The sequence below is a fragment of the Artemia franciscana genome, chromosome 14 (genome assembly GCF_032884065.1).
Source record: "Artemia franciscana chromosome 14, ASM3288406v1, whole genome shotgun sequence".
In the NCBI taxonomy this organism is placed as follows: Eukaryota; Metazoa; Arthropoda; class Branchiopoda; order Anostraca; family Artemiidae; genus Artemia; species Artemia franciscana.
This window is the reverse complement of record NC_088876.1, coordinates 26,796,196-26,809,131: the sequence shown is the minus strand read 5'-3', so window position 1 is coordinate 26,809,131 and position 12,936 is coordinate 26,796,196. Positions and strand designations below refer to the sequence as shown.

General features: G+C 36.1%; 1 protein-coding gene across 1 annotated transcript in view; it reads right to left on the bottom strand.

Moving 5' to 3' along the window:
• Positions 1 to 396: 396 nt before the first annotated feature.
• The window catches only part of LOC136035767 (exportin-T-like), a 77,506-nt gene continuing 64,966 nt past the window's right edge, over positions 397 to 12,936 (bottom strand). Inside the window, exons 2-5 of the mRNA XM_065717737.1 lie at positions 12,883 to 12,933; positions 6,263 to 6,472; positions 4,173 to 4,322; positions 397 to 529 (exon numbers count right to left, since the gene is read on the bottom strand). Of these exons, the coding sequence (XP_065573809.1) occupies positions 503 to 529; positions 4,173 to 4,322; positions 6,263 to 6,472; positions 12,883 to 12,933 (438 nt within the window). The 3' untranslated portion in view covers positions 397 to 502. The remainder of the gene's footprint in view (positions 530 to 4,172; positions 4,323 to 6,262; positions 6,473 to 12,882; positions 12,934 to 12,936) is intronic.

Below are 12,936 nucleotides of genomic sequence, written 5' to 3'. Positions count from 1 at the left end.
TTTCCATTTCAGGCAGTTCAATTTCCTCGTTTTATAAATAGTTTTAAATGCATGTCATGCTAAGTGAATATCTCTTCTTTTTTTTTTAGTGAATATAGCCTAATTTCAAGGCAACTACTCATGGCAAATGGTTTATCATAATTTCTAGGTCTAATTTAACACATAAAACTCATGAGGTGCAAACGTCCAAATTCCAATTTTATTTAAAATATTGTAAGCATCGAGACCCAATTAAAAACGAAGGGATCCAGAAGTATAGGCCAGAGAGCAACAGTTCCTGCTCAAGCATACAAAAAACATTTAAGCGGCTATTGAATAAATCTACTTCTATATCCTATTATTCTATGAATTATCTTCCTTGTATTACTACAATAAAAACTAAAAGTTCAACAAAAGTCACAAACAAGGAAATATATTTGAACGATGGCAAATTTTGAAAGAATAAGCAACTTTCACAAAGTAAAACAATAATTTCATAACGTCCAAATCATTGAATTCTCTGCTACCCCTTTCCTTCCAGAAAAAAAGCCTAGAAAAGATAAACAATAAAAACTTCGAAATATTTGAGTGAATAAAACTAAAAATAACCGAAAAAAGCAAAATCAGCAATCAAATCATCGAAACAGCTTTTATAATCGAAAAATGATATACCAATCTTAGCTTATTTGTTAAAAAAAAGGGGGGGGGGAATAAGATCGAAAAATAAACCTGTTACGAAGAGTTCATATAAATAATAAATCGAGCAAGAAACTGTATTTTCCATTGCTATGTGGACCAAGGACATATCCAGGTAGGGGACCCCTAGGAGGCTCAGAGTATCCACCCCTTCGTTAAAAAGAAGCCAAATTTTTTACGCAGGAATAAGGGGAGCCTTCCCCAAAAGGTTGGCTCAAAGCCTCCCACAAAAAATGATTTTAAATATTTTTAAGAGCGCAACCCTTCTAGGCCCATAATGCTACTAATAAGTTCCTTGAATCTCACTCATTTTTTTATTCATATCATTTCTGGAATTTCCACATTCTTAAGTTACTTGGAGTGGTGTTTTCTTCCAACTTAAAATGGGACATCAATGCTAAAACATCATCCACAAAGCTTACACTTCTATTTCCGTACCTAAGCTCCTTAATAGGCTTGACACCCCCTTCTTAATAAGTATTCGTGCCCTTTTTCTTCCCCATCTACTCGATTACACCTATCTAATCTGCCACCCTGGTATTTTACAAGAAGAGTCAGGCTATAAAACTGAATCCATCAAGAAAAGACCTACGAATAATTTTTTAAACAGGAGAAGTCCATAGTCTCTGTTTCTTAAAACAAAGGTAAGTTGGCAAAGATGAATTTCGCTCTGCCTCTGTTTTAAAGAAATGCAGCATAAAGCCCAGCCACGGAAAACCCTTTCTCATAAAGACAGTCCCCCTCTTGTACGGCCTTTCTTTACTTTACTTCAGGATACGAAACAAACTTGTGTCCCCTACGTGCCTGAAAAAAATAACTTCTTCAATGATTTATCATACAACAATTAAAATACATATACAAAACAATTAAATTTAATAAAGCAAATTTACATAATTCCGAAACAAGAATTCAGCCCATCTGGGCTTGTAATACATATATTTAAAAAAAAAAAAATACATATATTAAAAAAAAAAAAAAAAAAAAAAAAAAAAAAAAAAAAAAAAAAAAAAAAAAAAAAAAAGACAGCCAGCTAAGAGGAAAATATCCCTAATATAGAAACGTCATCAAATTTAACGGTGCATAGCCATGTATAACAGGCACAGTCTGACATAAGTGCAAACCACGACTCATAATATCGAACCTTTGGGTCCTTGGGATTCCGTCCGTCTCAGCAGACCTCCCTCAGGTGGGCACGAAGGCTTGTAGGCCCGGAACACGACTTGCATCGTGACATAAAGATAACAACGGAAAGTTACATTTGTTATCACTTCGGCTTGGAATTAGGATGTTTTTAAAATAGTTGATGCCTGAATTACGACTTAATTAATGAAATGTTAATTCAAGAAAAGCAGCCACAATTTTTGTTCTCCCAAAAAAATATTAACATTGAATCGAAAAGTTGAAGTGATTTCCATGTTATTTCTTTTTCATCACTGCCCTCACTTAAAGTTAAAATAAAGCTCTTGAAAATTCAAGAGCAGAATAAAAAACTAAGAAAAGAATAAAGGGCTAATATAGGATGACAAATTTAAAAGGACCAAAAAAGAATAGAAATCAACTAATTAGACGTATAACACACACAAACTGCAATGAAATATGAAGGCAAACTCCAACCGAACCTAAATTACAACAAATAGTAGCCACCGTAAACTATTCTACGATCCAATTTAAAGTCAAAAATATTTAAGAGAGAAAGATTTTTAAAGCAGATAAATGGACAAAACAGGAAGTTTCTCAGAGCTCAATGGTATGCACAAGCCTGATTTTAATTCTTGGCTATCTTCTCCACAAGGTCCTCTCCTCATTACATAACTAAGCGGTTTAATCTTTCATCATCCCCAAGATAAAATATATTCAGATTAGGTACAGTAATGGTTTAAATTATTACCATGGTTATATACATTTGCAGTTTCTTTTTGTTTTTCTTAAAAGCAATAATTAAAGTACAGAGAAATTGAAAATGATATTTGATTATCGGAAACTTACACAACTATACATCTTAAAATTTGAAAAAATTAGAATCAAATTTTTAATTCAAAAATAAACTTCCTTTTCCAGTTTTTGGCAGTTATAGTGCAAGATTATCTCTGAAGTTTTCTTTAGGATGTTTTTTAAATTATAAAGTTTATACACTTACCATATATTTGCCAATGTTGCTACGTTGAACTGTGAAATGAACAAGCAAATGGCACCGTTGAACAGTAAAAATGAATGAGCAAAACTAATGAGTTAAAAAATTTGACAATACTTTTCATTCAAGTAAGTTCAAACACTAACAATTTGTGGTTTCATTTTCACCATGATTAGATAAACTAAAACCCTAAGATGTGCAATATTAAAAAAAAAACTAATTCATACAAAAGATAATCATATTTGAAGTAATTGAATTTTATCCTTTTTTTTTCCTTGAAAGGATTATTTAGTCTTAGCTTTCAAATTATTTTTCGCAGTCTCCCTGCCCTGTCTACATAAACTGATAAGTTTGAATCGTGGAAACAACTTCCAGTTTTATAAATCGATGCCATTTAAATTTGTTGTACAGTCACAGTCTAAGTTAAAACTTTTTTTTAAGCAAAATAGGTATTAAATTCTAATTTGCTCCATTGATAAATTTAATAAATAAATTATTGCTTGGTATTCACGCTAGTTGGTCAGGAAAAAATGTAGTTGCCAAGTTGACTTTGCAGAAAAGAAGAACGTGACGGTGATGGTCGGGCTGTAGGAGTACATTCTAACCTCCCTTATCCGAATAATCCGATTAAGCCCCCTCTCGATGTAAGTCAATAAAAACAACAAATACCTATCCGACAACTTGTTAACTAAAACGCTATAGGTAACAAGGCGAACATTATCATTAATCAGTGTAAATATGACTTATCTACAAACTCCTGAAGGTGTGCCACATTTCACATTACTATCTCTTTTTGTTCTCCGCACACAATTTCACATGTTTTTACCAGTTTTTAAAAGATGGACATTTTGTTTATATGACGTCTTTTATGCTCAGTTATCCTGCATTTTCTAGGGTTAGCAAGGGTTACTTTCCAATAACTAATCCAGACCGCTTCTAATAGCAATCTTTGACACAAGAAGCTTTCAACTGTTACAAATCTGATTCACTTATATATCAAGTTCGGTTTCAGTGCTGCATTTGCTGGCGCTTTTCAAGCCTTGCAAATTCTTAAAAAACTAAAAATAGCATAGGTGTGAACGCAGGATTATTAGGTAATTAATGCAGTCAGTATATTACGTCTGAATGGGATACATCCATCCCCACTCACCTTCTACAAGGTCTTCAACCACTGAAAAGTGGATTTTTTCTACAGTGATTTGCTTGCCTAAGGTAAGGGCCAGGCTAAGTATTGCCTAGAAGGGACATTGTCAGTTTAGCATCAAATATTATAGCACCCTGGGTATCTTGGTTTCTTTCCTTCTTTCACTTATTCATATTAAGTTTTTTTGTTGGGGAAGATTGAAAACAGCAAACAGAGACTTACCTTTAAAAACTGCTTGAATAGCTTAGCTTCCATTCTAAGAGCCTGACAAAATTCTAATATTTTCGGTGCCGGTAGGGGCCGAAAATAATTGGACCGAAAGTCCAATCTTGGTAGGTACTGTGACTGCAAAAACTCTATAGCTTCTTCCCCCTTAAATAAAGCGAAAAGACAATGAAAACAACATTAAAAGTATTATAACTAAAAAGCATTAAACTTTCACTTTTTTTTGTCAAATTATAGTTACTTGAAAAGCAAACTTCAAGGAATATGATTGTTACCTGCGCATGCAAAGTCTGGATGCTGAATGCAGATGTCAGTTCCAAACTAGAAGCTTTTCAGCGTAAATGTCTCCACTGCGTCACTGGGGCGCAGATAGTCTCGATAGTCAATGGGGCACAGATCAACTTAAATTGATAGTCTCAAACCTTGACCTCTTAAAGTCAAACAAATCTCTTGAAAATCCAGAAACTGCAGCAGCTCGGAGAATGCAAAAGATGAGTCAACCCCATCGCCAAAGATTATTTTCGAAGACAAGATTAACGGTTACTCGAGGTGAGCCTCGCCCCATAGAAAGGAGAAACTTCCCTTCTAAGCCCCTTCCAGACCTTCTTCTTCTACCAGATGACCATCAGGTATAAAGAAAGTCTATCCATGTCCTTACAAAGAGAAAGGGGCTTAGAAGTTCATAAAGGAGGGCCGAACTTATAAAAAAAAAAAACATAGATGATGATAGTGATGTAAACATAGTTTTCTGCCATATGTGACACTGGCGAGTAAACCTTATTTCCATAAAAAAAAATCAATGTAAATAGGCCATAATTCACTTCTTTTTTTTATTGGGATACAGACTACTTTTGAGAGACAAACAGGTTTCTAATTAATGTTTTTCTTTCATATAATTTATTCACAGCAAGGATAAATTTTCCTATAGACTTTAGATACTTCTACAAACATCTTTTTTTTATGATACTATTTGAAGGTCAAGTTAGTAAACTAAAAATGTCACCTAGAGTAAAAAAAAAAAAAAACTATTATTGGGCTAGTTCCTGTCAAGTACTAGCCCATAAGCTGCTAAAGGAAGAGACCTGCTAGAGAAGAATTAGAAAAAAGGCTAGATTCTGGAACTAACTTTTATTTTCATCTTTTAATTTTTCTAATCTTTTAAATAATTTAACTATTGTCCATTGATTTTTATTCATGATTGACGTATTTTCAATTTGGTGTTACCTTTAATAAACAGAAATTATGTTCAGAGACCAAAATACAAGCCGAACAACTAATAAACAATGCTTACTTGTTGTTTTTTTTTTTTTAAAGTTTTTCTACAAATACTCAATCCTAAGTAGCCTATGAGAACTTCTCTTTCTTTCTCATGAACGATTGGATGATAATTAACGCGCAAACAAAACATATATACACAAAAGAAAAAAGCTATCTTTGAGCTTAATTATTTAGTATTGGGGAAGTATCATATTGTCCAATCATTTGGTATTGATGTCAGCCATAGATACGCAAAAAACTAAGCATCGAACAGGAGCCTCATCAACCATACTTTGTATGCCCCTATGACGAGGGCCCTGACTAGACAAGCCAATGAAGACGTGAACCCGAATTCCTTTGTAATACAACTTCCATCTGGCCGTATTTGAACCCCCAGATAACTCTGGGAGACGATCACACAAGCGGTCGCAATAGGTACGGGTCTCCTGCTGCGTAGCCATGCGGGCACTCGATGCTTCTCCCAAAATCTTGTGCCACTTTGTCTTTCCCTGTGACTGAAGGCACACGGATTGAGATTTACTAGCGTTTATACGTGGATGCCGATCCCTAAGGAAAGTGATCACCCATCCATTAGAATTTGAGGCCCATAATGTGATTCTGTAATTAGTAGCAAATCATCTTACAATCCTGCACTTTCAACCTGGATAGTTGCAGCCTATTCTAAACCCCCTTTCGGATTTCTGTTCCACGAAAAAAAAATTTAATTCAAAGAATGTGGTCGCTGGCATTGAGGTGCTTAAATAGCTTGGTCATTCAAAAAGATGATAATAAGATGACTGGATAAAATAAAAGTAGGTTTAAAAACTTACTTTCTGGTCATATATTAGTTTTAGGCAAGCAGAGGCTTCATTCAATGCTAAAAGAGTCTGTGCATCTGACAGGTCAAACGTTTCCCTTAAAGGACCTAAAAAGCAAGCTGGAACAATCTGATTGTATAGAAACTCATCAAAGTCCGGAGGTCCATTGTTACCCCATAGTTCCACCAATTTCTTCAAAATTGAGTAACAGTCTTTCTGGGCCTAAAAGAAAACACTTAATAAGTAGGTTATATGATAATTAGAGTTAGTTTCTCTCGAACACAATTCAAGCCCCACCTAACATTGCTTATATGTTCACTCTTTACTTCCCCTCCGAAGCATCAACTTCTTTTTATATTGCTCCTTGTGATCAAACAAGACGTTTTTCAAGAGATGTTCTGAAATGTCCAAGATTCAAGGATGCCCGTCTTTTTTTTTTTTGAACCCAGCTGAATTTTTAAGCTTCCCAATTTTGGACAGCCTGTCATTCCAAATCTCTAAAAACTAATTTAACCATTTTAGCCTCTTTTTTTTTTATTAAAGACCTCATAATCAGTATCAGAATAAACTTTTACACGAGTAAACCGAACTACTACTAGACCACTGCCGTGAAAATGATATAATAATAATAATAATAATATTTATTTGTAACCCACTTACATCAAAAAGATAAATAGTGGAGTAAAGACTTGAAGAAAAACGGAAAACAAATAAAAAACAAAAACAAAAATGTGATACAAAAAAAACGAGAGTCAACAAAAGACATTAATCATACAAACGGATCAGACCGTGGTGAGGCGACAAATGCCGATATGCCGTTTCCGAGAGCTCTTTGTGTAGATCAGTCAGCTTCTCAGTAATATTCGGAAGATGGAACTTTTTGATTATCTTTCGATTCCTATACCATAGAAGAAGATAGAGAAAAAATTTACAGAAACGGAAATAAGAGGATCGAATATCGCTAATGTCTTTTTTCTTAAAAATAGGGTAAAGCCCAGAAAGGTAAAGAACAGAATGATCAGAAAAAGTAGAATAAAGCTTACCAAGGGCAATACGATTGTATTTCCCTCGATTAGCTACAATTTTAGAGTAACCAATCTGGATTTTCACTCTAGCATCCCAGACAGCACGCTCCCGAAGAGTTTTAAGATTTTTTGTAAGTGTAATACCCAACCACCGGATCGAATCTACATGAGGGATAGAAAAATTTTGAAAAATTAGAGGCCTAGGAGAAGAGGGAACATTGAAAGAAAGATACTCACAATTATCAACATTAAGCGAAAGACCGATTTTAGTAAGAGAAGAAGAAACTTTATGAACCATCTGCGATAGACTAAGTTTAGACCGGCTAATTAGAAGAATGTCATCAGCATAAGCAAGGTAAGAAATATCACTCGAACCAACAAAACACATAGAAGAAATAGTCTCAAGAATACCAGAGATACAAAATTTGAAAATACTAGGAGATAACACTCCACCCTGCCGTACGCCCCGACGAACAAGAACATTAGAAAATGAAAGGGCACCATTAGTTTTAATTCGGAGATAAGAATTACTATACCAAAACTTTAGAAGAAAAATAACTGAAAGGTTAATACCGTGACTATAAAGAGAGTAAAGAGCCTGACTATGTACAACACTATCGAAAGCCTTAGAAAGATCAAGAGCACAAATATGAAGACCATACCCTTTAGCCGAAGCATCTTTAAGAAGGAAAGCAAGAGCACGGTGAACGTGCTGGCATCCAATGCCAGACCGAAAACCAAACTGATTCTCCCCGAAATTAGCATTCATACTTATGAAAGGAAGTGGGATATATTCAAGGATTTTACTAAAATTACAAGCAACCGTGATAGGCCTGTAAGAAGAACAATCCAAAGGAGTCTTACCTCGTTTAAGTACAGAAGTGACAGTTCCACACAAAAAGCTATCAGGAACGAGGGAACAACAAAGGCACATTTGGAAAAACAACTGTGAATGGAAAAACAAAGACGGGCAATTTATTTTTAGATGACAAGCACTGATACCGTCAATATCAAGAGAACTTGATTTCAATTTCTTAACAGATGCAATTACAGCGTCAACTGACACGGGAATAACTTGTGCCTGAGTCAGGGAAGGCGGGAGAACCGAATCAAGCAATTTCGAATAAAGCGCGTGCACTGCATAATTCACTTTGGAAAATATAACTGAATAATGGTCAGATCACGCGGAAGGCGTAATGGGGCAATTAGGATTTGCCGAGTTATTTAATTTAGCTGAATTAATCACTTTGTCCCAATCTTTCTTATTGGTAGGACAGTCTAACCCTTTGTAACGGCTCGATCGCAGACATTTCTTAAACTCACGCTTAGTTTTTTGTTTTATTTCAAACACATTCCCAGCTAATGGTCGACCGTTAGCAACCCATATACGCAGCCACAATTTAGCTTTATTTTTCACAATTTTCAGCTCAGGGTCACACGACCAGATTGGTTTCCTTGTACTTTTCCTCACTCGCTCCCGAGGGACAGCAACCTCCTCAGCGCGTTTTAAACACCACACGATTTGGTTGTAATAATGATTCAGATCGTAATTACTTTTAGTAGGACTAACACTCAGCTGGATTAGATGAAAAGGTACACGTAAAGAACCAAGGAGAATGGCCAGGGTTGAAATATATAATGGCATATTAGCATTTTTCCAATTACTCCGCACAAACCATTTAGAGGCAGGAGCACAGGCCTGGTCAGTACTATCTTTTCTAATCGAAAAGCATAGCGATAAAGGAAGGTGATCAATATCTTGCTCATCTTCGTGGACATGCACTGTTGAAGATGTAATGAACGGGGAACAAATCACGTGATCAATATCCGATAAGCTGCCGGAATTATGCACATACGAGAAAGGTAGATCCTTCGCAATTATTCTGTAATCAGGGAGACAATCAAGTAGGTTCACAGTACGAGCAGAATCACGTTTTACATCAGTATTCATATCTCTAATAATAATAAATTCGTACCCATTTTTGCTTATACTTTGAAGGAGAGTTTTCAAACTAGAGCATGCTTTGGAGAATTTATTAAGCGATGTCATATTCTTCCCATCATGAGGCAGGTAAGTGTTTATCAAAACGGTTTTACCAAGTCTTATAGCCAATAAATGTTCATCAGAGAAATAGCATGACGGAGACAGAAAGCTGAGCTTTTGTTTTATAATACATGCTAAACCCCCTGAAGGCCTTCCAAAAGTAGATTTAGCATTTGTTGTGAAAACAAAGTGGGCGGAACTGCGGCGCAGGAAATTAACACTCGTTGCGGTCAAAAGATGTTCCTGAAAGCATACAATGTCAAACTTACTGTACAGTTCATCAATGGTCAGGTCCTTGTTTTTCGTCCCATTAATATTGAAGGACACGAGTGATACTGATTCAGACATTAGTTTGTTTTCGGTAACTTGCGACTGATAATTGCTTTCAATTTAGGGCAAGTGAGGCTAAACGAAACATGATCACCTCCACAGTTTGCGCACTTAGGTGACAAATTGCAAGGCGAGTCTCTATCTGAAACATGAGGACCGGCACATCGCGCACATTTTGGTGTAACACTGGGACAAGACGACTGGAGATGGTCAGGGGATCGGTAATTGTTACAGCACCGGGGAATCGCTTTGAACTCATAAACACTTAGGATTTCGTATCCTACTTTGAGACCATATCTAAATGCTTCGACTCTTGATGTTGCATCGGAGAATTCAAGTTTTACTGCAAGCGATTTCCCAAGCCTAGAGGCACCAGAAACACCAGGGCACGATATCAGGTGGGACAGTTCAAAATCAAGCGGGATTCCCTTCAGGAGTCCGTAAAACTTCTTGGTTAGAACTTTCGCAGAAGAGCCAGTAAACGCACCAGTCACCGATAAGCGGAAATCTTCAGCAACTGACTTATCTATATTGATAAACAGTTTGTCACGAACGGGACGAATGTTAGTGATTGATTCGTGTCCATCAATCTGATCTATCAGATCTTTTCGTTTTATTGGGTCCGAAAGGGTAGATGGAAGGTTCGACACAACAATAGTAGCATGCGAGTCGGGAATTGCAGGTTTCGGCAGTTGGGGGTAATTCAATTCATAAGCATCCAGATTGGTGGCAACGACCTTGAGTAGTTGTTCCACACGATTCACCTTTGTTGGCAGCCTAGAATACGCGACTGCGGGCAAAACCGGGACCTCGGTTGGAGACTTGATCACATAAATCGGAGTTGATACCTCCTCAGAGTCCAGTTTCTTAATAAAATCAAGAATATCTTTCACATTGTTCGCAGAGGCTTTCGCACCGATGCGCCGGGGGCAATTATCATTAGGCGCAACGTTCGCCCAAAATTTGCTTGTCGCATCAGCAATAACACCGCATTCAAAAAAGTCTATTGCGTGCTGAATAATAGTAGCGTCTTCAATACCTTCTTCCCAGTTATTTTGCAAAAAGTTCATTACCGGGCAATGCACATACTCTCTGTTATCCATTATGTTATATATATGGCTATCCCCTGAATTCTGGCCTTATGTAAACATTCCTTGGAATGAACTGAACAAATTCAAAGCTATACTTTTCACATGTCTTGCCGATATAGATACAATTTTGTGCCACTATAATCCTTATTATTGCCCAACTGGCATACAGCTCTTTGATTTTATATGAAAATGTCTTATTTTAATAATGCCGAAAATTCAATTTATGCAGCGGACAAAAACTTCAATTAATCCAAGTTATTCAGTGACGTCAGATATTCCACTTGGTTATAGACACTGAATGAATATTATTAATAATTTATAAGACGTAAAAATGTTCTTACTATTTCGTAACTACTGAAACAATTCAGTGTCTAATTAAATCAGAATAAAAGTCCTTTACCAATAACTGGTTTGAAACTGAGATAAATCCTTTTTAAAAGAATAGTCATATAGTCAATAGTCATATAGCATAGACTTTCTAACGTTTTGAAATTCCCACGATTCTGAAGGCATATCATTCACACATGTAAGCCACAATGCAGACCACTCATAAAAATTACCGTGAAAATTAGCATGTTTTTGCTCCGAATACTCATTCACGAACACAGACCTTTTTATTCTTTCAAACTTACTGTAGCTACCAAAATATTATTCAGCACCTTGCCTGTTCTAAACTTGAAATTAAATAATCAAAAAACAAGTTTTTCTAACGGAAAGTAAGGAGCGGCATTAAAACTTAAAACGAACAGAAATTACTTCGTATATGAAAGGGGCTGCTTCCTCATCAACACCCCGCTCTTTACACTAAAGTTTGAATCTTTCTCTTAACTCTAATTTTTAAAAAAGTAAAAAACTATTGATATTGGTATAAAAATTCCATTTTTTTTTTAGTTTTGGTTACTATTAAGCCGGGTCGCTCCTTACTACAGTTCGTTACCACGAATTGTTTAAAAGCATTAAATTTTGTCCCAATCCCTTAAGAATAACCCCTGAATCCCAAAGGCCTTAGAATAAACAGTTGACCCCTCATATGCGTAATAATTTCTGTTCGTTTTAAGTTTTAATGCTGCTCCTAACTTTCAGTTGAAAAAACTTTTCCATATTTATTTTTTTATTGTTCTTAAAAAAAAATGCTAAAAGATCTTGCACCCCTTAATGGAAATTTTCTTCTCCCATGACAAATTCCTCCGCGGAAAGTTCCCCCCCCCCCCCGCACAAACCCCTCCCCCAACCAAAAAAATCTCCCGGAAAGCGTCTGTACACTTCCCAATAACCATTCCTATGTGTAAACACTGGTCAAAGTTTGTGACTTGCAGCCCCTCCTACGGGGACTGTGGAGGAGTATGTCGTCCCCAAAGAAATAGTTATTAGGTTTTTCGACTATGCTGAGTAAAATGGCTGATCCGATGACTTTGGAAAAAAATGAGCATGGGAGGGGGCCTAGGTGCCCTCCAATTTTTTTATCACTTAGAAAGGGCAACAGAACTTTTAATTTCCGTTATAATGAGCCCTCGCACGCCATTTTAGGATTACTGGGTCGATACGATCACCCCTAGAAAAAAAAAAAAAAAAAAAAGAACACGCATCCGTGATCTGTCTTGTGGCAAAAAATGCGAAATTCCACATTTTTGTAGATAGAAGCTTGAAACTTCCACAGTAGGGTTCTCTGATACGCTGAATCTGATGGTATGATTTTTGTTAAGATTCTATGACTTTTAAGGGGTGTTTCCCTCTATTTTCTAAAATAAGGCAAATTTTTTCAGGCTCGTAACTTTTGATGGGTAAGTCTAAACTTAATGAAATTTTTATATTTAAAATTAGCATTAAAATGCGATTCTCTTGATGTAACTATTGTTTTAAAAATTCCGTTTTTTAGAGTTTTGGTTACTATTGAGCCAGGTCGCTCCTTACTACAGTTCGTTAGCACGAACTGTTTGATTTCAACACATACATCCTTCAAAGTAATAGATATCTATGGGCAAGTGCTATCCACTGGGTAGCAAACCTCATCTTTTCATCTATACCTGACCCTTCAAAGCTCAGTCTTAACTAAAATTTTTCAGCAAACTCTCCCAAATGAACTTGCACCTTGCCTATTTCCATCTATTCTTTATTTTCCAATAAAATGCGGTAGGGTCTTACCATTGGGTCGTTCAACTCTGTGGCACCCTGAATAATAGTTATTAATACTTGCTG